The sequence below is a fragment of the Scyliorhinus canicula genome, chromosome 14, assembly GCF_902713615.1.
Source record: "Scyliorhinus canicula chromosome 14, sScyCan1.1, whole genome shotgun sequence".
Taxonomy (NCBI): domain Eukaryota; kingdom Metazoa; phylum Chordata; class Chondrichthyes; order Carcharhiniformes; family Scyliorhinidae; genus Scyliorhinus; species Scyliorhinus canicula.
The window spans coordinates 45,541,400-45,567,783 of NC_052159.1; the positions used below are offsets into that span (position 1 = coordinate 45,541,400).

At 47.4% G+C, this 26,384-nt stretch overlaps 1 protein-coding gene across 3 annotated transcripts in view; it reads left to right on the forward strand.

The window, feature by feature from the left end:
• The window catches only part of LOC119977840 (high affinity cationic amino acid transporter 1-like), a 109,682-nt gene that overhangs the window by 47,245 nt on the left and 36,053 nt on the right, over positions 1-26,384 (forward strand). For all 3 annotated transcript variants that reach the window (XM_038819079.1, XM_038819080.1, XM_038819078.1), the window contains exon 2: positions 19,759-20,178. In XM_038819079.1, coding sequence (XP_038675007.1) covers positions 19,809-20,178 — 370 coding nt within the window. In that variant the 5' untranslated portion in view covers positions 19,759-19,808. The remainder of the gene's footprint in view (positions 1-19,758; positions 20,179-26,384) is intronic.

Sequence of the window (26,384 nt, forward strand, 5' to 3'; positions counted from 1 at the left end):
TGCTGTGTGAAAACATTTTTCTGCCATCCCATCGCAGACATTTACTTTTCTTTCTCTTCTCTTTCACTTGATTTTAAAAAAAATTCCTTCGCAGGATTTGTGTGTCACTGGCCAGTATTTATTGGCCATTAAAACCTATTACACTTCTAACTTTTTCCCAGTACTGAAGCGAGGTGATTGATCTGAAATATTGGCCTTCGAAGGGGTAGGGGATATTGAGAAAAATCCTGGCTTGGCTCACCCAGCTCAGGAGAAAGTGCCCACTAAGGCGGGATCTTCACTGTTGGGAACAGGGTTCACAAGTGTGGCAGCAGCCATCAGGGTTGCTGGGTGAGGATTCAAAATTTAAACGGCACACCTTGGTGTCCTGAGACTTTATGCCACTTCAGCCCTTGCGCTCCTTCACCCTTCAAACACTCCTCCATCGGGCAGAGGAGTATCAGCCATACCCCGGGGGAACCTCCACACAGGACATTCCCAAGGGTGACCAGCCACTCGAAATCCCAGCTACCTCTGACCTCATCCATTCCAGGTCAGGGTGAAGAAAGTGCACCTGTCTCCGAGCAGGGGGGGTCATCTCGCGGCAGGGGGTTGAACAGTTAGCAGTCTGCCTCCTCTGATGAGGTTGTTGGCGATGTACCTAGACGTAGTGGTAGGGTAAGAAAATTTAAGTACTGCAAACACAATGGTGACCCGGGTATTGGCTCACTGTATATATTGTGCATATGTATGAATATATCAGGCAGTGAATGATTTTTCTATATGATGCAATGTTCCATGGTCATCCAAGTGCAACAAATGCACCCTCCCCACCGCCACTTCAAGTATTTCCCTTAGTGTCCCTCCGATCTATGATGTCTCACTCAATCCCAGCTTGGTCAGTCACTCTTTATGTCCGCAGAAGCGACACAAACTAATTATGCTATGAACATGGTGGCTGGGCAACTCATGTCAGACTTGTCTCTGAGGGTCTCCTAATGTAGCCTCGTGTGCCTAGATTTTGGAAAGGTTTTTTATTATCCTGATACTGTTTTTATTGAAGTATTTTTTGGTATTATAACAACAACACAATAAACAATGTATATTAAATTATAAACATAGTGCAAAAGCTGTGTCCCACCTTTGCAGGTCCCATCTTTTATTAACCCCCTTTTCTAAGCTAAACTAAACCCCCACTCCCTTCTGCTGACTATTAATTTTCCGCAAAGAAGTCGACGAACGGTTGCCTCCTCCGGACGAACCCTAACACTGACCCTCTCAAGGCGAACTTGATTTTTCTCCAAACACAAAGCTAGCCATGTCCGATAGCCAGGTCTCTGACTTCGGGGGCTTTGAGTCCCTCCAAGCTAATAGTATCCGTCTCCGGGCTACCAGGGAAGCAAAGGCCAGAACGTCTGCCTCTTTCTCCTCCTGGATTCCCGGGTCTTCCGACACCCCGAAAATCGCCACCTCTGGACTCAGCGCCACCCTTGTTTTTAACACCGTAGACATGACATCTGCAAACCCCTGCCAAAGTCCCCTAAGCTTCGGACATGTCCAGAACATGTGGACATGGTTCGCTGGTCAGCCCGTACATTTTGCACACCTGCCTTCCACCCCAGAGAATCTGCTCATCTGGGCCACTGTCATGTGAGCCCGATGAACGACCTTCAATTGTATCAGGCTGAGCCTGGCACATGTTGCAGAAGCGTTGACTCTACTCAATGCGTCCGCGCATAGACCATCCTCTATCTCTCCTCCCAGCTCTTCCTCCCACTTGCGCTTCAGCTCCTCAGTCTGCGTCTCCTCTGACCTAAATGTCAGAGACGCTCCCTTCTCCTACCCACTCTCTGGAAACTACCCTGTCCTGAATCCCTCTTGGTGGTAGGAGCGGGAAGGTTGCCACCTGTTTACATCGGAAGTCCCACACCTGCAGATACCTGAATTTGTTTCCCCTCACCAACACAAACTTTTCCTCCAACGCCCTGATACTCGGAAAGCTCCCCTCTATTAACATATCCCCCATCCTCTCAATCCAGGGGCTGGTTTAGCTCACCAAGCTAAATCGCTGGCTTTTAAAAAGCAATGATGTGGAGATGCCGGCGTTGGACTGGGGTGAGCACAGTAAGAAGTCTTACAACACCAGGTTAAAGTCCAACAGGTTTGTTTCAAACACGAGCTTTCGGAGCACGGCTCCTTCTTCACCTGAACCTGGTGTTGTAAGACTTCTTACTTTAAAAAGCAAGACCAAGCAGGCCAGCAGCACGGTTCGATTCCCGTACCAGCCTCCCCGGACAGGCGCCGGAATGTGGCGACTAGGGGCTTTTCACAGTAACTTCATTGAAGTCTACTCGTGACAATAAGCGATTTTCATTTTTTTCATCCCTGCTCTCCGCCATCTCTGGAACCCCTCATTCGTACGTCCCAGGGCAAACCGGTGATTATTACAGAGTGGGGACCAGACCGATGCTCCCACATGTCTCCTCCATTGCCCCATGACTCTCTGGGCCACCACCACTGGACTGGAGGAGTGCCGTGCCAGCAGGAACGGCAGAGGTGCCGTTACCAACGCCCCCAGACTGGTGCCCTTGCATGAAGCCGCCTCCATACGCTCCCATGCCGACCCCTCCCCCACCAACCACTTTCTGATCATGGCTATATTCACCACTCAATAATAGTTACTAAAATTTGGCAGCGCCAGCCCGCCCTCTCCCTGACTCCGCTCAAGCATTACCTTCCTTACCCGCAGAGTCTTGTTCGCCCAAACAAAGCCAGAAATAATTTTGTTGACCTGTTTAAAAAAGGACCACGGAATAAAGATGGGGAGACATTGAAACACGAACAGGAATCTTGGGAGTACCGTCATCTTCACCATCTGCACCCTGACAACGGGAGCGCATACCATCTCTGAAAATCATCCTTCATTTGGTCTACTAGCCGGGTCAGATTTAATTTATGCAGCCGGTCCCATTCCCGCGCCACTTGAATGCCTAGGTATCTAAAGCTTCCTCCTACTAATCTAAACGGCAACTCCCCCAATCGCCTCTCCTGTCCCCTCGCCAGGACCGCAAACATCTCAGTTTTCCCCATATTTAGCTTACCCCGAAAACTGGCCAAATTCCCCATTAATCCTCATGATTTCTTCCATCCCCTCTAATGGGTCCGATACATACAGAAGCAGGTTGTCTGTATCGAGCGAGACTGTGCTCCAAGCCCCTTCCAGCCCCTTGAGGCTCTCAGCAATTGCCAATGGCTCTATAGCAACTGCGAACAACAATGGGGAGAGGGGGCATCCCTGTCTCACCCCCCGGTGCAGTCTAAAATAGTTTGAAGTTGTCCTATTCGACCGTACACTTGCCACAGGAGCCTGATACAGCAACCTGACCCAGTCAATGAAGCCCCGCCCAAATCTGAACCATCCCAGTACCTCCCACAGATAATCCCATTCTACCCGATCAAAAGCCTTTTCTGCATCCATTGCGATCACTTTCTCCACCTCCCTACGTTCCGGGGGCATTATGATCATATTTAACAGCCTTCTTGCATTGGCCACCAACTTCCTACTCTCGCGTCTAACCTCCATTGCGGGTGCTGGTTACTGTCTTTACCTACCTGCAGGTCAATCCAGTGCGGAGCATGGTCTGAGATTGTGATCACTGAGTACCCTGTGTTCACCACCCCTGCCAGTAAGGCCCTGCTCAAAATAAAGAAATCAATCTGGGAGTACACTTTATGCACGTGTGAGTGGAAGGAGAACCCCTTCACCCTCGGCTGCCCAAATCTCAATGGATCCCCCCTCCCCCAGATCTGCTCCATGAATCCTTTTAGTTTCTTTGCCATTGCTGGCACCCTGCTCGTTTCTGAACTTGATCGGTCTAGGCCAGGGTCAATAATGGTGTTGAACTCCCCTCGCATGACCAACCTGTGCGAGTCCAGGTCCGGTATCTTCCCCAGCATCCTCTTTATAAACTCCACATCGTCCCAATTTGGCGCCTACACATTGGCTAATACCATCTGCACCCCCTCCAGTTTTCCATTGGCCGTAACGTACCGACCTCCCACATCCGAGACTATTCTACCCGCCTCAAACACCATCTGCTTATTGATCAGGATCGCGACCGCTCTAGTCTTTGAATCCAGTCCCGAGTGAAAGGCTTGACTGACCTAGCCTTTCCTCAGTCTAATCTGGTCAGTTACTCTAAGATGCAGCTCCTGCAACATTACCATGTTTGCCTTTAGTCCCTGAAGATGTACGAACACACGTGCCCTCTTGACAGGCCCATTTAATCCTGGTGATTAGCCTAGTTGGGGGGCTCATTACCCCCCTCCTCCCCTTCGCCGATCAGCCATCTCCTTTTTTTGGGCCCGCCTCCAGCCCATGCTCCGCGCCTCCACTGGCCTGCCCCCAGGCAGCCTCCGCCCCCAACTTTCTCTCTGTCCCTTGGCCCAAGTCCCTCCCTCGTCAGCAGGACATCCCCCCCTCCCCCCCCGCCCCCCAGTAACAACACTCTGTAACCCAACCCCTTTGATAAACCAAACATATGCACACCCCCCACTGCGCTTCCATGAGCTATCCCACCCAGCTAGCTTGATGGCCCCCAACCCTGGCACCGGTTAGCCTCCAACCTAGTGTGTCGTCTCTCCCCCCACCCCCGCCGCTCATAAACATTCTCCAACATCAAACATTCCCCACACAATTGCCCAACAGAAAAACACAAAAATCTAAACAAGCACTCCTCCATCCCCCAACAGTGCAAATGAAATCCTTAACTCACTCAGCTCTGCCACTGGTCCCAAATCAACACAGAAGTCATTACAAACTACAAACAGCTTCCACAAAGGAAAAAACTAGAAACTTTTTTCTAAAGAACCGAGAAACCAAAAGGAAAAAAAACATGAACGCTGCAGCAAAGTTCAAAAGTTCTCAGTCCACCACCAGTCCTTTCCTTTTCACGAAGTCCAGTGCGTCCTCAGGCGACTTGAATTAAAAGTGCTGTTCCTCGTACGTGACCCAGAGACGGGCCGGATACAACAGTCCGAACTTCACCTTTTTCTTAAAAAGGATCGACCTGATCGGCTTCCTCGCGAGTGCTCTGTGAGCCCTGTCCACCTCCAAGGGCCGGAAGAAGGCCCCATTCCCCATCTCAAACATGTCCGCGATGAATGCCCCAACGTCCACTCCTTCAGACCCCTCCGGGAGCCCAACGATTCTCAAGTTCTGCCAGCGGGTCCTACTCTCTAGGTCCTCCACCTTCTCCAGGAGCTTCTTCTGCTGGTCTCTCAGCATCCCCACCTCCAACTCCACCACAGTTTGATGTTCCTCCTGCTCAGCCAACGCCTTCTCCACCTCCTGGATCGTCCAATCTAAGCTCCAGCCATTCAATTGACTCTTTTATCGGGTCCAAGCAGTCCCGTTTCTGCTTAGCAAAGCCTTCCTGAATAACTTGCATCAGCTGCTCCGTTGACCGCTGGGTCGATAAACCAGAGGTCCGCCATGCTGTCTCCCGCTGCAGCTTCAGCCCAAGCCTTCTCTGTCTTTCTGTTTCTGCCTTTACGAGCACTTCTAGTCTTCCTCTCCATGCACCGATGTGGGAATTCAGTACACAATTGCCTCTGTCATCAGTTTTATGGTTTAAGTCCGGTAGACAATCAGGGGGAAAAAGGTCCAAAAGTCCGACCCGAGTCCCACCAAATGTGCGACATACTCCTTCACAGCCGCCACTGGAAGTTTATCCTGATACTGTTTCACAGATGTCTGTTCTCTGGATGTTCTAGGTTTTAAACATGTGGATGTTCTAGGTTTTAAACATGGCCTCCCTTGGAGTCATTCTAACCAGTGCACTTTTCAAGTTAACCTGACTCACATGCGTATTTCCATGATTGACAGTGACAGATCACATTGTCACATGCAGGGGTCACAATATGAGGATGAGGCCTGCCTATTATTCATGCATGAGAGATGGCATTTGGAGAGATGCTGCTGGCATGAGAGATGGCATTTGGAGAGATGCTGCAGTCCGGATTAAGATCAGTTCTTGGACAGTCGAGCAAGACCCAGTGACTGACGATTGGCCTCCTTGAGGCACCTTGCAATATTCCAGGGACACTGCCATGAGTCAGAGATTTACAGCACTGTTCCTGCCTCATGTAGGCTGCCAGAGACAGTAAAATGTTGGTGTGATGATTGGAAGGACTACACCATGTCTACTTGCTTCACATTGAGCACGAGTGGAGTTCCAATCCCATAACAGGACAACCGCGTGCTCTCTCCCACCCCCCTCCATTTTATAAAGGGCTCCTGAGTCAACGTGACTCGGTGGAAATTCAGACCGTTAATCCTTCTCTTTCCGCAAATAACGCCAGACCTGAGTAGTTCGACATTTTCTGTTTTTGTTCCAACACCTGAAATGTTGACTTGTGTTTTCTGAGCAGGCATTGCCTGGTCTACTCCTTCCAGTGTTTGCTGTTTTTGGTTTTAGAATTCCAACATCTGCAGTATTTTGCTTTGTTTTTTAGTCTAATTCTGTGGTTGTATTTCTTAATCATTGGGAAATAAAGTAACTGACACTCTCCTAAATGGACCAAAGTACTGATTGGCGACTTTTATTGTTGCCATAACGAGTTTGTGGAAAAGATATTTATCCCTTAATCCACGTTAATCTTCATCTTGGGCGATCACTCGCCAATATGTATAATTGTCCACCTGAGAAACACCATGTGATTGGTCATGGGTTCTGTGGATTTGTGTGTGACTCAGGAGCAGATCCGAGAGCCGCATTTTTGATCGCACACTTGGCAGGTGTTTCCGGGGGGTGGGATTCAGTCCTTGGACTCGAGATTGCTGATATTCCTTTCTCGGGTTCCTTTTCCAGGCTTCCTCTTGCTGTCGAGTGCCCCTTCAATCAGGAGGTTCCTCCAAATAGGTCTCTTCTGAGCAAGGATCTCTCTGTGTGGGGAGGGGGAGGGGGGTGCTGGTTTCCTCCAGGTAGACGCCTGGTGTGGGACATCTTTTAACGTGGGTATGAGTTGCACATGACGGTCCTTGACAAAGAGTAGGTCAACTGGCAGGGGAAACTCGACGACTGGGATCTCCCTACTGCTGCAGTCTTCGTCCACCGTCCCAGCCGTTGATACCATACAAATGTATTCCGTCTGACCCGCTGCCTGAACTGCTGTTTCAGATCGTGCTTTGTCTGGTTCCTCCCCTCCGACCTTAACATCATGGGTGATCCTGACAGGAGCTTAAGACACCCGACGGCATTTCTCGTGGGATCAACGCAACGTTCATGCACCTCCATCACGGCAAGGTGGCAATCCAAGGAAAGGTTCATGCCAATATATTCCTCCTAAGAGTACATTTTCAGCGTTGCATCTCTAATTCCCAATTCCTCTTTTCCCCACTTCAGAAAATTGAGAAGGAAATTTTGTGTTTCCTTGGGGAACACATCAGAGGTCATTTCCCAAAATGCAATGCCTACCTAAAAAGCCCACCCTCTCTACCAGCAATGTACTGGGACTGATGTGTGCACTATCCTATGGATGCACTGCAGTACTCTGCCAGTTCCTTTTTGGCAGTATCTCTGACCTCTCCCACCTGGAAGGTCGTGAGCAGTGGATGTATGTGAAAACCATGTCCCACGTTCTCCTCCATGGGTGGGATTTTCCGGCCCTACACCCTGTGTCATATTTTCCAGTGGGGGAGGGGGCTGCTATCAGCTGGTGATATGATCTTCTGGTCCTGCCAATGTTTACGAGATTTTGCATGCCCTGCACCATCCGCTGTAGGGGGGTGGTGGTGGTAGTATGTATCGCCATTAGTGTGAAAGATTCCACTGGCAGGGAAGGCGATGCCATACCATGTGAACCCAACTCCAGCTCCTCGGAGACCGCATTAGGGAGCTGGAGCTGGATGAACTTCAGATCATCTGGGAGGCAGAGGAGGTGATAGAGAGGAGTTACAGGGAGGTAGTAGCCACACCCAAGGTTCAGGGCAAGGGTAGCTGGGTTACAGTCAGGCGAAGGAAAGGGAATGGGCAGACAGTGCAGGGATCCCCCGTGGCCGTTCCCCTTCAAAACAAGTATGCCGTTTTGGATGTTGTTAGGGGGGATGACCTACCGGAGGAAGGCCCTAGTGGCTACGTCTCTGGCAGAAGATGCAGAAGTAACAGAGTTGTTGTCATGGGTGACTTCAACTTCCCTAATATTGACTGGAACCTCCTTAGTGCAAGTGTTTGGATGGAGCAGATTTTGTTAGGTATGTACAGGAAGGATTCCTGACTCAATTTATAGATAGGCCGACTAGGGGGGAGGCCATATTGCACTTGGTGCTCGGCAACGAACCAGGCCAGGTGTCAGATATCTCGGTGAGAGAGCATTTTAGTGACAGTGACCACAACTCCTTGACCTTTACCATGTACATGGAGAGGGATAGGAACAGACATTATGGGAAGGTATTTAATTGGGGAGAGGAAATTATATTGCTATTAGACAGGAGCTGAGGAGCATAAAGTGGGAACAGTTGTTCTCGGGGAAATGTACAACAGTAATGTGGGCGTTGTTTTAGGAGCACTTATTGCGAGTGCTGGATAGTTTTGTCCCACTGAGACAATAATGTGGGCGTTTTAGGAGCACTTATTGCGAGTGCTGGATAGTTTTGTCCCACTGAGACAAGGAAGGAATGGTAAGGTGAAGGAGCCTTGGAGCTTCTAGTCAAGAGGAAGAAGGAAGGTTATGTAAGGTTGTGGAAGCAAGGATCTGGCACGGCTCTAGAGGGTTACAAGGTAGCAAGTAAGGAACTCAAAAATGGACTTGGGAGAGCTAGAAGGGGGCATGAAAAAGCCTTGCCAGGAAGGATTAGGGAAAACCCCATGACATTCTACACTTATGTGAGAAATAAGAGGATGATCAGAGTGAGAGTAGGGCTGATCAGGGATAGTGGAGGGAACTTGTGCCTAAAGTCTGAGGAGATGGGGGAGGCCCGAAATGAATATTTTGCTTCAGTATTCACTAGAGAGAGGGATCTTGTTGCTCGTGAGAACAGCGTGGACCAGGTTAATAGGCTCGAGGTTGATATTAAGAGGGAGGATGTGCTGGAAATTTTGAAAAGCATCAGGATAGATGAGTCTCCTGGGCCAGATGGGATATACCCAAGGTTACTATGAGAAGCGAAGGAGGAGATTGCTGCGCCGTTGGTGATGATATTTGCGTCCTCCCTCTCCACTGGAGTAGTACCGGATGATTGGAGGGAGGTGAATGTTGTTCCCCTGTTCAAGAAAGGGAATATGGAAATCTCCTGGAATTACAGACCAGTCGGTCTTGCGTCTGTGGTGAGCAAAATAATGGAAAGGATTCTTGAGAGCTAGGATTTATGATTATTTAGAAAAACATAGTTTGATGAAAGATAGTCAGCATGGCTTTGTGAGGGGCAGGTCATGCATCACAAGCCTCATTGAATTTTTGAGGATGTGATGAGACACATTGATGAAGATCGGAAAGTGGAATGTGGATTTCAGTAAGGCATTTGATAAGGTTCCCCATGGTAGACTCATTCAGAAAGTTTAGGGGTCATGGGATACAGGAAATTCTAGCTGTCTGGATACAGAATTGGCTGGCTGAAGGAAGACAGTGAGTGGTAGTGGACGCAAAGTATTCCGCCTGGAGGTCGGTGCCCAGTGGTGTCCTGCTGGGATCTGTTCTGGGACTGTTGCTCTTTGTGGTTTTTATAAATGACTTGGATGAGGAAGTGGAAGGGTGGGTTAGTAAGTTTGCCAATGACACAAAGGTTGGGGGAGTTGTAGATAGTGTCGAGGGCTGTTGCAGGTTACAACAGGACATTGCCAGGATGCAGAGCTGGACTGAGAAGTGGCAGATGAAGTTCAACCTACATTAATGTGATGTGATTCATTTTGGAAGGGCGAATTTGAATGCTGAATACAGGGTTTAGATTTAGATTTAGAACAGTACAGCACAGAACAGGCCCTTCAGCCCTCGATGTTGTGCCGAGCAATGATCACCCTACTCAAACTCACATATCCACCCTATACCCGTAACCCAACAACTCCCCCTTAACCTTACTTTTTAGGACACTACGGGCAATTTAGCATGGCCAATCCACCTAACCCGCACATCTTTGGACTGTGGGAGGAAACCGGCAGGATTCTTGGAAGTGTGGAGGGGAACAGAGGGATCCCGTACATAGATCCCTCAGAGTTGCCACCCAGGTTGATAGGGTTGTTAAGAAGGTGTATGGTATGTTGGTTCCATTAACAGGGGGAGATTGAGTTTAAGAGCCATGAGGTTTTGCTGCAGCTTTATAAAACCCTGGTTAGACCACACTTGGAATATTGTGTCCAGTTCTGGACGGTCATTATAGGAAGGATGTGGATGCTTTGGAGAGGGTACAGAGGAGAATTACCAGGATGCTGCCTGGACTGGAGGGCATGTCTTATGAAGAAAAGTTGAGGGAGCTAGGGCTTTTCTCACTGGAGTGAAGAAGGAAAAGAGGTGACCTGATAGAGGTGTACAAGGCGATGAGAGGCATGGATAGAGTGGATAGCCAGAGACTTTTCCCCAGGGTGGAAATGGCTGTCATGAGGGGACATAATTTTAAGGTGATTAGAGGAAGGTATAGGGGAGATGTCAGAGGTAGGCTCTTTACACAGGGAGTGGTGGGTGCGTGGAATGCACTGCCAGCACAGAGGTTGTGGAGTCCGTCATGAGGGGCATTTAAGCGACTCTTAGACAGGCACAGAGACAGCAGTAAATTGAAGGGGTGTAGGTTAGGTTGATCTTCGATTAGGATAAATGGTCATCACAACATCATGGGCCGAAGTGCCTGTACTGTGCTGTACTGTTCTATGTTCTACCTGGCTTGGTACCTGGGTCAGCAATACCTGCCCCGAGTTCAAATCCGGGCTCGAGTTTTTCTGTGGTCGTCAGCCACTAAGTAGATGTAAACAGCAATTTCCTGGAACTGGGGGAGTGAAAAGTCCGATTGAAAAGTCTCTGCTAATTGTAGTTTTGTATTTCACCATGACTGTGTAAAGAATAAGAGTGCTGGGAATTTTGAAGAATGGGAGGTTCTGTACAACCAAGATGCAAAATAGGGAAAATGGTGAAAACATCTTTAACAATGGTAATCTCATCTTCAAAAGAAAACGTAACTATTTTTAAGGAAGTATTTTTGTTTCTCTTTATAGAGAGCTATCCAACCTATACTCCATAACAATATTTTAATATTTAATTTATAACATCAGTGTTTCTGATTCATACAGCAAACTTCTTTTACTGGTAGCACAGGGCTATTATGCATGTCAATTCTCCATGAGCATAAAGGTAAAGTCACCATAGTCCCAGGTGACCATAAGCTTTTGAGGGAGAGAGCTGACTGGTGGTTTAACCCGAGGATCTCCACACCTTGCGTGAGGAGCAAGGTTGAGAAGGCAGTCGAGTCCAGTCGAGAAGAGTTGAAGGGAGAGGAAGAAGGACTGCAGAGATGGGGCAAAAGGTAAAATGAACAAATATGGTCAAGAAAAAGAGTAGGCTGGATTTGATTGTGGTCAAGGTTCACTATTTGACTGGATTAGTAAATCAGCTAGGCAGCAAACTTTAAGTTACTGATTTCAAACTGAAGGTGAACAATGCTGGTCTGCGACCATAGGCTCGCCATCACTATGTTCTCTGAACGTTTGAGCAGTGCTTGTATTTGTCAGATGACAGGGCTAATAGTTTAAGTTGATTAATGGCTGAGCCTAGCTCTGTCCTCGGCCCCCCCGAGGCTTGTTTAGCACAGTGGGCTAAACAGCTGGCTTGTAATGCAGAACAAGGCCAGCAGTGCGGGTTCAATTCCCGTACCGGCCTCCCCGAACAGGCGCCGGAACGTGGCGACTAGGGGCTTTTCACAGTAACTTCACTGAAGCCTACTTGTGACAATAAATTATTATTGTTATATTATTATTTAAAAATTGTTCTTCCCAATGTTAAAGCTGCAAAATAAATTCAAGTTGTCGATGGTGTGCTTGCATCGCATTGGACGCAGCAGGACCAAGGATATGATGACCACTGTTAATTAATTTCTTGTGGCCATTTTGGACATTGGCTGAAATCATGATTGGATAATAGTGCCGAAACTGGCGAAACAAGTACTGTTCAGTGAAACATGTACTGAATGGGATTCACGTTTACTGTGAGCAATCTTTTGAGAGTGGGTAAATAAAGGTGATGTCAAACAACAGCTCCCAAAATGATCTTCAAAAGTGGAAGATATCTGGATAAGTATAATCCTATAGTTCCTTCTGGGAAAGAACTATTCTGAGAATTGTAAGGTTAATGTGTAGAAGTAATGTCTGTTTCTCAAGCTTGTTGCTCTTGTCCTTATCCATTCTGAAAGTGTATCTCGCACACTAGTGGGTGTAGATTTCTCACAGTGTGCCTCAAGGCTATGGAGATAAAACCCACTTCTTTTGTTATTATTAATGGTGTTTGAGAACAGTTTAGCGTAAACCATCGACATTTTAATCTTTTCTAAATGATAACCTTACTACTTCAGCCAATTAACTTTTTATTATTTACTTGCTGCTTTGAGATGCATGTGAGTAGCTTGGTTTGATTCACCTTCTGTGTGGAGTAATTCCACATCCCTCTTGCATGCGGTTGGCTAAAAGTGTTGTTCCTTTTAGAGAACATTGGAATTGATCTTTTAACAGCAACTTGCTTTTAACGTGACTGACGTGCGGTTAGCTCCTCAAATGAGGGGACGTGATGTATGTTGTGTCAGAATTCAGGAGAAAATGTAGTTAATCAAGAAACATAGAAAGAAATGCAGCCATCTTTGTGTATGTGTGTGGGTGTGTCTCTGTATGTGTGTGGGTGTGTCTCTGTATATATATATTTATATATTTACTGTGGATGCCGGAATCTGAAAGAAAAACAGAAAATACTGGACAATCTCAGCAGGTCTGACAGCGTCTGTGGAGAGAGAAGGGAGCCAACGCTTTGGAGTCATCCTGACTCGGAACATTAAGCTCTCCTCTTCTCTCCACAGACGCTGTCAGAGCTGCTGAGATTGTCCAGTATTTTCTCTGGCAGCTGGTTCTTTCAAGCATTGTCTTGTGTAAATTCAGGAATAATGGTTGGGCATTGCCAAATTCGGGGATTAACCGCCTATAGATTGGTTTGAGCTCTTTAACGAGATACCGATTTAGATGTTTTTCTTTGGCAAATATTTATGCTAAGCGAGGTGTTGTTTTTCCATCTGAACAGCACGTTTAGGGTTACCTGAAAGTTTGACAGGATGGATGGAATCCAGCTGTGTTCAGAATAGAAAAGCAATTTTTCTTTTTGAAGGTGTGGAACTTGATGTTCAGGGAGATTTGGATGGACTTGTACAAGGAACACCAAGTTAACATGCAGGTGCAGCAAGCACTTGGGAAGGCAAATGGCATGTAGGCCTTTATTCCAAGAGCATTGGAGTATAATAATAAAGAAGTCTTGTATTAGACGTTTTGTGAGACCACACTTGGAGCACTATGTGCAGCTTTGGTGAGATGAAGAGTTAAACTAAGACTCACTGCTCTCCCTTCACCTTCACATTGGTTGCTGTGCTTTCAGTTAGAACATACAGTGCAGAAGGAGGCCATTCGACCCATCGAGTCTGCACCGACCCACTTAAGCCCTCCCTTCCACCCTATCCCCATAACCCAATAACCCCTCCTAACCTTATAGGACACTAAGGGTAGTTTAGCAGGGCCAATCCACCTAACCTGCACATCTTTGTACTGTGGGAGGAAACCCGAGCACCTGAAGGAAACCCACGTAGACACTGGGAGAACGTGCAGACTCTGCACAGACAGTGACCCTGCGTGGAATCGAACCTGGGACGCTGGTGCAGTGATGCCGCAGTGCTAGCCACTTGTGCTACCGTGCTGCTCACCAGTTGCCAACGTTCCACTCTTCGGAATTCATCGCTACACAAATCCCGGTGTCGTTTCACCTTCCCTCTGTTTCTTTTGAATTCTCCTTCGAGCGCACCCAATTGACTTAGCGTTTCATTCCCCCCCCCCGCGCCCAATCTTACTCAATTCTGTGCCGAACCTTTGAATGTTCTTCTATGCAAAGGCACTCAACAAATGCAAATTGTTGGCATGATGCTGCAACTTATAGACACCAGAGCAATCCTTGCCCTCTGTTCTTTGCTTCAGCCTGAATTGATGTAACACAAATCCCGGTGTCGTTTCACCTTCCCTCTGTTTCTTTTGAATTCTCCTTCGAGCGCACCCAATTGACTTAGCGTTTCATCCCCCCCCCCCCCCCCCCCCCGCGCCCAATCTTACTCAATTCTGTGCCGAACCTTTGAATGTTCTTCTATGCAAAGGCACTCAACAAATGCAAATTGTTGGCATGATGCTGCAACTTATAGACACCAGAGCAATCCTTGCCCTCTGTTCTTTGCTTCAGCCTGAATTGATGTAACACAAATCCCGGTGTTGTTTCACCTTCCCTCTGTTTCTTTTGAATTCTCCTTCGAGCGCACCCAATTGACTTAGCGTTTCATCCCCCCCCCCCCCCCCCGCGCCCAATCTTACTCAATTCTGTGCCGAACCTTTGAATGTTCTTCCATGCAAAAGGCACTCAACAAATGCAAATTGTTGGCATGATGCTGCAACTTATAGACACCAGAGCAATCCTTGCCCTCTGTTCTTTGCTTCAGCCTGAATTGATGTAACACAAATCCCGGTGTCGTTTCACCTTCCCTCTGTTTCTTTTGAATTCTCCTTCGAGCGCACCCAATTGACTTAGCGTTTCATCCCCCCCCCCCGCGCCCAATCTTACTCAATTCTGTGCCGAACCTTTGAATGTTCTTCTATGCAAAAGGCACTCAACAAATGCAAATTGTTGGCATGATGCTGCAACTTATAGACACCAGAGCAATCCTTGCCCTCTGTTCTTTGCTTCAGCCTGAATTGATGTAACACAACTCATTTTAAATGAATGCATAGTTCATTGATTGGTAATTGACTATGTCTCCGAAGGGAATGGTGGGATTCAGATGCATGCTTTTGTTTTTCTATATGACTAGTATCTGATCTCTAGCTGGTTATCCAGATAAGGTATTTGCCTCAACGGGAAAGAATGGGCGTGGTCATTATTTATTGCTGAATGTTCACACACCCCAATATCTCTTCTTGTGGCCTCCTCTGATTTCCCCTTTTTCCCCAGCTGTGAGAGGAGAGGTAATCTGCCTTTAAAGTACTGCATATGCAAGTTCACCATTTTGATATCCCCACTCTGCTATCAGGAAGGCTACATTGAAGGCTGGCTGTTTCTCCTCTGTTTTGGTGGAGGTCTCAATCTTGCTGTGTCACAAGTGCAAGCTGACATCCTACTATTTCATGTCATATTGTGTTAGTTTAGAATAAATCTTTATTAGTGTCACAAGGAAGCTTACATTAGCACTGCAATGAAAATCCTCCAGTCGCCATGCTCCGGCGCCTGTTCGGGTACACGGAGGGAGAATTCAGAAAATCCAATTCGCCTAACAAGCACATCTTTCGGGACTTTGTGGGAGGAAACCGGAGCACCCGGAGGAAACCCACGCAGACATGGGGAGAATGTGCAGACTTTGCACAGTGACCCAAGCCAGGAATTGAACCCGGGTCTCTGGCGCTGTGAAGCAACAGTGCTAACCTCTGTGCTACCTAAACAGTTATTTTGTGGTAATCCTAGCAACATTCTGTATGAGGCTGGGCTGCTTGCATATCTCAGTGAGGTAAGATGTTGTCATTAAATGGACTGTTCTGTACACAACTTCTACTGATGTAGTATTGCTGATCAATTGCTGTCTGGCTGATCAGTTGATTTTTAGCTGAATTATTCCATTAGCGATACATTGTAAAGCTGGTTGGTCAGCAAAAGACTATGGGTGCGATTCACCTAATTGGGAACAAAGTCCGATAGCGAGTGCTTTTAGCCGCGTGTTTCCCGGCACCCGCAGCTCAAACAGGTGTTTAACACAAATGGAAACCAGCCTTGAGGCTGCCTCCAACTTAAAATGCTGGTCGAGTTGCCTCCTTATTTTTTAAGTGGACATCAACGCCGGGTTCGCTGAGTAACTTGCCGGCGCCAACGGAAGTGGCGCTGTTACCAATGGCCCCAAGCTTTCCCTCTACATGATCCACATTCCATCGGAACCCAGAGAATTCCTGGATCGCTGCACCAGCCCAACACCTTCGCATTGGCCGCCCAGTAATAGAATAGCAAGTTTGGCAGCTCTATGTCCCTGTCTGTCTCCCCTCTGAATGACCCCCTGCCGAATCCTTGGGACCTAACCTGCCCAAATAAAGTCGGAAATAAGCCGCTCCACCCTTCGGAAAATAGTCTTGGGCAGGAAAACCAAGAGACGCCGAAATAAAAACAAAAATCTCGGCAAGATGTTCATCTTAACCGATTGTACCCACGGTGAAAGATATTGGGAGATTTTCCAACCTCTGTAGTCCGCCTTAACTCTACTCACCAGGCTCGAATAATTCAGCCTCCAGAGCTGCGCCCAATCACAGCCACTTGGATCCCTAAGTATTGAAAACCAGTCCCTGCTAGCCAAAACGGCAACCCCCCAACAATCCAGCTCCCCTACCCAACACACTGACCACAAAATTATCGCTCTTCCCTATGTTCAACTTGTAACCGGAGAAGCACTGCAAAATACGAGTAATATTCCCAGTAGACGACCCCAGATCATACAGCAGCAAATCTGCATGTAATACCCTATGATATCTGTCTCTTCCCCCCCCCCCCCCCCCCCCACCTCCAATAACAATCCCACTCCACCCATTCAAGGCTCTCAAAACAATGGCCAACAGCTCCGTCGCCAATGCAAGCAACAAGGGAAATATCGGACCCCCTGCCTCGTACGCAATGCAGCGGGCAAGACCTCAAGCTCATGGTGTTGGTACAACCACAAGCAAACGGGTCTGCATACAGCAGCTGGACCCATGACCCAAACCTCTCCTTCACCGCAAAGAGGTACCCCCAACCCACGCGGTCAAACACATTCCGTGTCCAATGATACGATTATCTATAATTCCTGCAGGGGTGAGCTCCACATTCAACAACCACCTCACGTTGGATGACAACTTTTTAAAAACTAAATTTAGAGTACCCAATTCATTTTTTCCAATTAAGGTACAATTTAGCGTGGCCAATCCACCTACCCTGCACATCTTTGGGTTGTGGGGGCGAAACCCATGCAAACACGGGGAGAATGTGCAAACCCCACACGGACAGTGAACCAGAGCCTGGATAGATCCTGGGACCTTGGCACAGTGATGCAGCTGTGCTAACCACTGCGCCACCGTGCTGCCCTCACATTGGACGACAACTTGTGTCCTTTCACAAAACCTTTCTGGTCCTCCCTCCCCACATCCGGAAGGCAGCCTTAATGCACACCTTGGCCAATAACTTGGCATCCACAGGGAGATTGGGTGCTACAACCCATAGTCTGTGGGGTCCTTATCCTTTTTCAGGAACTGAGAGATAGATGCCTGCCCCAGCGTCTCTGGAATGGTGCCCCATGCCAAAGAGTCTCTAAATATGCCCAGCAACAATGGACCCAACTGATTGGAAAATTTATTTTCCACCTGGCCCCGTGCCTTCCCAGCCTGCTTGTGACTCAACGCTATCTGAATCTCCTCCAGGCCAAATCCCTGATCTGAACAATTTCCCTGGCTGCCTCTTGCCACTGTAGCTGGTGAACCAAGAGTCATCTTGCCTGCCCCTGTACTCGTACACTGCCCCTTTCGTCCACCTCAGTGCCGCAGGTCAAACTGCATTTGCAGTATTTTTTCTTGCACGCCAAGAGCTCCTGGGTCGGGTCAGTTTCTGTCACTCCTCCCTCGCCTCCCTATCCACGTGTGCCTTCAACGCTATGATCTCTCCCCTGATCAACGCCTCCCACAAAGTTGATGGTGAGACCATCTCGTTATCGGTATTCCTGTATGGCCCTTGTACAACTCCAAGTCCGACAGCAGCCCTTCATCCAACCTTCACTCCCTGCCACGCTCCCAACCGACCTCCAACACCAGGTCCACCCAAAGTGGGGCATGGTCTGAAATAACTCCCATTAAGTACTCCACTTCTTCACCCCAGTGAGACCGACTCGCAATAAAATAATCAACCATCAAATACACCTGTATACTGAGGGGGATAAAAATGAGAACTCCTTCTCCCCAGGGTGCATAAACTGCCAGGGATCTGCCCCTCCCATCTCCTCCATAAATACAGACAATACCTTCGCCATCCCAACCGGAACCAACGATTGCAACCTGGAGGGATCCATCCTTGGGTCCAACACACAGTTCATCTCACCCCAAAATTAGTTGGTGGTCCAGATCCGGTACTGTAGCCAGCAACCGCCTCATTAACAATACATCATCCCGCTTTTGGGCATACACGTTCACTAGGACCACCGGCTTCCCCTCTAATATGCCTGCCATCATCAGGCACCGTTCCTCCTATGACCAGCTATGACCTGCTCCATCTGGAACCGGACCCTCTCGATTAAGATCCCGATTTCTCCCCCCCCCCCCCCCCACTATCAAAGTTCAAGTGAAACACCTGGCTCACCCAGGATTTCTGGAGCCTGGTCTGGTCCTGTGCCCGCATGTAAATACACCATGTTGGCTGCCAAACTCTTTTTCAAATGTGCAAAAATCCTCCCCCTCTTCAGGCCATGCATGTTCCAGGTGACTGACCTTGTCGAGGCCCTTACCCTCGAGTCAGCCATTACCACTGCGATGTGACATACCTTCATCACCAGTTCCTAGGCCCCAGGCCCATCTAAGATGGCCACCTGTCCCAACCAATGGGAGAGACAAAGAAAATCCCCATGTCACTGTTAGTTCCGTGCCCCCCCCCCCCCCACCCCCCATTTCAGCTTCCAACGAAGCAAGCTGACCTTTGTGCCTCAACAAGGCTTCCTTCAGTGCCTTGCCTTGCTCCTTCAGCTTTGACAGCCTTGACTGTCTTGCCCATCTGCCCTCGTATCAGGCCCAAGGCGACCTCGATGGTGGTTGTAAACAACTCTTTAAACTCCTTTCCTTGACTCAAATTGTCCATCCACCTGTCTTCCAAACTTCTCCAACTCCTGCGCCATCACCCCCGCCAGCGTTTCCAACATGGTGGATGCGGCTGCCTGCGCCATCTTTCCTCCCACTGATTCCTTTGTTCTGCTACCAGCCAAGGGTTTCTTTCCCAAAGTTTTTGACATTCCTCTGTCGGCTTTCCATTCTCCACGCCAACCTGCTGGGTTGGAACCAAAAATCTCCCGGAAAAACGGACAAAAAGGATCAAAATGCAAGGACCCTGGCAGGAGCCACATCCCGTGCAAGTTGCTCTCATGTGGTCACCAGACGCCTGCCTTCTGAATATTAACTGGATTGTGAGAATGCTTTCTGAATAATGTTCACCGTGATGTAATTAGAATTGGGGGGGGGGGGGGATGACAAAAGATATTTTGGGTAGTAATGATTTAAAGATGATTCACTGAACAATGACTTGTCACCATTTAATAACTTATGGTTGAGTCTTTAAAATATAATAATGTATGTTATATTATATTTTATGTATATTCTTATTTTGTTACCTTAAGTCTTGCCTTCTATCTTGTTGATAAATAGCCAGTGTAACTTAGGTTTTGTTTAGAAGAATAAGCATGTCAAAACAAACTTTTGAATAGTAAAGTAGGTTTATCTTCTTTTCATCAATTGTATTTCCTCTTCCTTTCAGGTTTGTGTCCTTCAGTAAATCTGTTCTAGCGAGCACAGCTAGTCAGCGCGATGGATTGTAAGCCGCTTATTTATTTTGGACGCCAGCTGGTTCGCCGTAAATATGTGGACTGCAGCAATGAAGATACCAGACTTGCTCGATGTTTGACCACAGTGGACTTGGTTGCCCTTGGTGTTGGCAGTACCCTGGGGGCAGGTGTCTATGTGCTGGCTGGAGCCGTAGCCCGGGAGAATTCTGGCCCCGCCATCGTTCTCTCATTCTTGATTGCTGCTTTGGCCTCTGTGCTGGCTGGCCTCTGTTATGCAGAGTTTGGTGCTAGAGTCCCAAAGACAGGTTCTGCTTATCTCTACAGCTATGTAACGGTTGGGGAACTGTTGGCCTTCATCACTGGTTGGAATCTAATCCTTTCTTATGTAATTGGTAAGTGCGGTTCTATTGTCGGGAATTTACACACAGCACTTGGCTTGCCAATGCAACCAGCATTGGTTTGGGGATTGCTTTGATGCCCGCTCTGATATGGCATCGTGAAAAGTAGCAGTGAACTGTTTGGTGGCGGCTCGGAGGTGGGTTTATTGGGTAAATCAATGTGGTAGTGATGTGTACAAATGAAGTTACCAGCTATGTACTTGGGATCAGTTACATCATCTTAGCCGTAATAATTTTTTTTTGTTTGTTTTTTAAATTTGTTTTTATAAATTTAGTGTACCCAATTCATTTTTTTTCAATTAAGAGGCAATTTGGCGTGGCCGATGCACCTACCCTGCACGTCTTTGGGTTGTGGGGGTGAAAGATTGCTAACCAATGTGCCACCGTGCTGCCCTGGCTTAGCCATATTAATTTTCCTTAGCGTTGCAAGTAGGCTTACGTTAACACTGCAGTGAAGTTACTGTGAAAATCCCCTAGTCACCATACTCCGGCACCTGTTTGTGTACACAGCGGGAGAATTCAGAATGTCCAATTTACCTAACTGCAAGTCTTTCGGGACTTGTGGGAGGAAACCAGAGCACCTGGAGGAAACCCAAGCAGACACGGAGAGAATGTGCAGACTCCGCACAGACAGTGACCCAAGTGGGAATCGAACCTGGGACCCTGGTGCTGTGACGCAGTAGTGATAACCACTGTGCTACCGTGCCATCATTGGGGTGGTACAGTTTTAGATTTGGCTTCTTAATCACGATTCAGTGATCAGCTCTTGAGAAAAGCTAATTAATCAGTTTTGGGAGATAGAGGATATGTTTCGTGGCACTGTAGCACACTCCCTGATAGTGGACATAAATTTCAGAAGTTTTCTGATTTTTATTTTCCACGCTGACTCATCGGGCTAACATCTGGATTTTCAGCATGCATTAATCTTTTGATCCGATAGCCATTTTGCATAATCTTGGAGAACCTGCCTTTAGTCTTCCATCGCAAGATGCACGGTGAGTGAGTGGATTGCTGCAGGGCATCTGTGTTTAAAGTTCGGAATGCCATCCTGTGTTTCACAAGAGAAGCTTGAGATTAGTTGAGTGGGATCACCCAGAGTTTTTAATATATAAGTGGTCAGGATTTTTAAAAATCATAGTTAATATAAACATCTGAGCTTGTGGTGAATGTAGGAATTTCAGATGTAGGAATTTGAGATATATTGTGTTATATATTTGATGTTGTAAGGAGATAAGCCTGGGTAAGTGTGCATCACTGCAGTAGTAGTGTTTTTAAACATCCTGGTTTGCCAGACAGCAATTAAAGAATCGTAAAGGTTTGGGCAAATGGATTTTTGTTAATATTAAGAGGGTTCCCTGGGTGTAGTTAATTTGGGACATTGGGCTGGATTCTCTAGTCCCCCAGCCATATGTTTCTCAGCAGCCTGCAGTCTGCTAGCGGCGGGATTCTATTTTCCCACTGCTTTGTCAATGGGATTTCCGATTGACACCATCCCACAGTCACCAGGAAACCGGCGGGCAGGACTGCGCTGCCTGTGGGAAAAGTGAATCGCAATGGCAGGAGTATTCCAGCCATTCATGTTCCATTTAGTAAGATGCTAACTGTATTTAAAAGTGGATTGGAAGAAAACTGAGAGAGTTTTCTTGTTTGAATTAAAAAATAAAGGTAGCAGTTAAGGGTTATTGTGCCATTGTATTGGTCAGCATTGTTTACGGGCTAAATGCAAGCTGCTTCTTGTGTGATTGTTAAAGATATTTTAATACTGTGTTAGTAATAAATTTTGGTTTCATATGCTATATCCCTATTTTGCGTGAATCACTCCTGGAGCAAGGTATCCTTTCCTCACAGTCTTACAAATTTTTTAAAAATGGGTTTTGTCCAGTATCCTAACCACTGTTGGGGTCTGGTGCAGGATCATAAATTACACAGACTGATTTGCCATAATCTAGTCAGGATTGTCTTCGGTCAAAGCCTACACAAAATATGTTTTTCCAAGCTTTAATGATTCCCCTTCTCATCTTCCTGTTGTGCAATGCAGTTAGTGTTTCCTCCCACAGTCCAAAGATGTGCAGGTTAGGTGGATTGGCCATGCTAAATTTCCTCTTAGTGCCCAAAGGTTGCCTAAATTGCCCAAAGGTTAGTCTGGGTTATGGGGTTACAGGGATGGCGTGGGGGAGTGGGCCTAGATAGGGTGCTCTCGATGGGCCAAATGGCAGCCTCCTGCACTGTCGGGTTTCGATGATTCTAGTGTCGCATTCAAATGGTGTCCCCGAACAGGCGCTGGAATGTGGCGACTAGGGGCTTTTCACAGTAACTTCATTTGAAGCCTACTTGTGACAATAAGCGATTTTCAATTCATTTCATTTAACATGTTCAGATAATGATTTTGGCGCTAATTCAGTCTCCTTATTGCTGGTTGTAGTCTAATGCTCCAAAATGTTCCATTCATAACCTGCTGACTACATCTGCGGGAAGTGCACCCAACTCCAGCTCCTCGTGAACCGCGTTAGGGACCTGGAACTGGAGCTGGATGAACTTCGGATCATTCGGGAGGCGGAGGAGGTTATTGAGAGGAGTTATACGGAGGTAGTCACACCTCGGGTAAAAGAAGAAGGTAGATGGGTTACCGTCAGGGGAGGGAGAGGGAACCGGCAGGCAGTGCAGGGATCCCATGTGGTCGTTCCCCTCTATAACAAGTATACCGTTTTGGATACTGTTGCGGGGGACGACTTACCAGGGATAAGCAATAGGGCACAGGTCTCTGGCACAGAGTCTGTCCCTGTTGCTCAGAAGGGAAGGGAGAAGAGGAACAGAGCACTTGTCATTGGGGACTCCATAGTTAGAGGAACAGACAGGAGGTTCTGTGGGAACGAAAGAGACACACGGTTGGTGTGTTGCCTCCCAGGTGCCAGGGTTCGTGATGTCTCTGATCGTGTTTTTGAGATCCTTAAGGGGGAGGGGGAGCATCCCCAAGTCGTGGTCCACATAGGTACCAACGACATAGGTAGGAAGAGAGATGGGGATTTGAGACAGAAATTCAGGGAGCTAGGGTGGAAGCTGAGAGCTAGAACAAACAGAGTTGTTACCTCTGGGTTGTTACCCGTGCCACGTGCTAGCGAAATGAGAAATAAGGAGAGAGAGGAGTTGAACACGTGGCTACAGGGATGGTGCAGGAGGGAGGGTTTTGGTTTCCTGGATAATTGGGGCTCATTCTGGGGTAGGTGGGACCTCTACAAAAAGGATGGTCTTCACCTGAACCAGAGGGGTACCAATATCCTGGGGGGGAGATTTGCTAGTGCTCTTCCGGGGGGGGGGGGGGGGGGTTAAACTAATTCAGCAGGGGGATGGGAACCTAAATTGTAGTCCCAGTGTACAGGATGTTGAGAGTAGTGAGGTCAGGGCTAGAGCTAAAAGTTCGAAAGAGGGCACCAGCAAGCAAGACGCTGGTTTGAAGTGTGTCTACTTCAACCCCAGGAGCATCCGGAATAAGGTGGGTGAGCTTGCAGCATGGGTTGGTACCTGGGATCTCGATGTGGCGATTTCGGAGACATGGGTAGAGCAGGGACAGGAATGGTTGTTGCAGGTTCCAGGATTTAGATGTTTCTGTAAGAACAGAGAAGATGGTAAAAGAGGGGGGGTGTGTGGCATTGTTAATCAAGGAAAGTATTACGGCAGTAGAAAGGACGTTTGAGGATTCGTCTACTGAGGTAGTATGGGCCGAGGTCAGGAACAGGAGAGGAGAGGTCACCCTGTTGGGAGTTGTCTATAGACCTCCGAATAGTTCCAGAGATGTAGAGGAAAGGATTGCAAAGATGATTCTCGACAGGAGCGAGAGTAACAGGGTAGTTGTTATGGGGGACTTTAACTTTCCAAATATTGGCTGGAAATACTATAGTTCGAGTACTATAGATGGGTCAGTTTTTGTACAGTGTGTGCAGGAGGGTTTTCTGACACAGTATGTAGACAGGCCAGCAAGGGGCGAGGCCACATTAGATTTGGTACTGGGTAATGAACCCGGCCGGGTGTTAGATTTAGGTGTAGGTGAGCACTTTGGTGATAGTGATCACAACTCGGTTATGTTTACTTTAGCAATGGGCAGGGATAGGTATATACCGCAAGGCAAGAATTATAGCTGGGGGAAAGGCAATTATGATGCTATTCGGCAAGATTTAGGATGTATAGGATGGGGAAGGAAACTGCAGGGGATGGGTACAATCGAAATGTGGAGCTTTTTCAAGGAACAGCTACTGCATGTCCTTGATAAGTATGTACCTGTCAGGCAGGGAGGAAGTTGTCGAGCAAGGGAACCGTGGTTTACTAAGGAAGTTGAAGCACTTGTCAAGAGGAAGAAGAAGGCTTATGTTAGGATGAGACATGAAGGCTCAGTTAGGGCACTTGAGAGTTACAAGTTAGCCAGGAAGGACCTAAAGGGAGAGTTAAGAAGAGCGAGGAGAGGACACGAAAAGTCGTTGGCGGATAGGATCAAGGAAAACCCTAAGGCTTTCTATAGGTATATCAGGAACAAATGAATGACTAGAGTAAAATCAGGGCCAATCAAGGATAGTAGTGGAAAGTTGTGTGTGGAATCAGAGGAGATAGGGGAAGCGTTAAATGGATATTTTTCGTCCGTGTTTACACTGGAGAAAGACAATGTTGTCGAGGAGAATACTCGGGTTCAGTCGACCAGGCTAGATGGAATTGGGGTTCAAAAGGAGGAGGTGTTAGCAATTTTGGAAAATGTCAAAATAGATAAGTCCTCTGGGCCGATGGGATTTATCCTAGGATTCTCTGGGAAGCCAGGGAGGAGATTGCAGAGCCTTTGTCCTTGATCTTTATGTCATCTTTGTCGACGGGAATAGTGCCGGAAGACTGGAGGATAGCAAATGTTGTCCCCTTGTTCAAGAAGGGGAGTAGAGACAACCCTGGTAATTATAGACCTGTGAGCCTTACTTCGGTTGTGGGTAAAATGTTGGAAAAGGTTATAAGAGATAGGGTTTATAATCATCTTGAAAAGAACAAGTTGATTAGCGATAGTCAACACGGTTTTGTGAAGGGCAGGTCATGCCTCACAAACCTTATTGAGTTTTTTGAGAAGGTGACCAAACAGGTGGATGAGGGTAAAGCGGTTGATGTGGTGTATATGGATTTCAGTAAGGCGTTTGATAAGGTTCCCCACGGTAGGCTATTGCAGAAAATAAGGAGGTATGGGATTGAAGGTGATTTATCGGTTTGGATCAGTAATTGGCTAGCTGAAAGAAGACAGAGGGTGGTGGTTGATGGCAAATGTTCACCCTGGAGTTCAGTTACTAGTGGTGTACCGCAAGGATCTGCTTTGGGGCCATTGCTGTTTGTCATTTTTATAAATGACCTGGAAGAGGGTGTAGAAGGATGGGTTAGTAAATTTGCAGATGACACGAAGGTCGGTGGAGTTGTGGATAGTGCTGAAGGATGTTATAGGATACAGAGGGACATAGATAAGCTGCAGAGCTGGGCTGAGAGGTGGCAGATGGAGTTTATTGCGGAAAAGTGTGAGGTGGTTCACTTTGGAAGGAGTAACAGGAATGCAGAGTACTGGGCTAATGGCAAGATTCTTGGTAGTGTAGATGAACAGAGAGATCTTGGCATCCAGGTCCATAAATCCCTGAAAGTTGCCACCCAGGTTAATAGGGCTGTTAAGAAGGCATATGGTGTGCTAGCCTTTATCAGCAGGGGGATTGAGTTTCGGAGCCACAAGGTCATGCTGCAGCTGTATATAACTCTGGTGCAGCCGCACCTGGAGTACTGTGTGCAGTTCTGGTCACCACATTATAGGAAGGATGTGGAAGCTTTGGAAAAGGTGCAGAGGAGATTTACTAGGATGTTGCCTGGTATGGAGGGAAGGTCTTACAAGAAAGGCTCAGGGACTTGAAGTTGTTTTCGTTAGAGAGTAGAAGGCTGAGAGGTGACTTAATAGAGACATATAAGATAGTCAGAGGGTTAGATAGGGTGGACAGTGAGAGTCTTTTTCCTCGGATGGTGATGACCAACACGAGGGGACATAGCTTTAAATTGAGGGGTGATAGATATAGGACAGATGTCAGAGGCAGTTTCTTTACTCAGAGAGCAGTAGGGGTGTGGAACGCCCTGCTTGCAACAGTAGTAGACTCGCCAACTTTAAGGGCATTTAAGTGGTCACTGGATAGACATATGGATGAAAATGG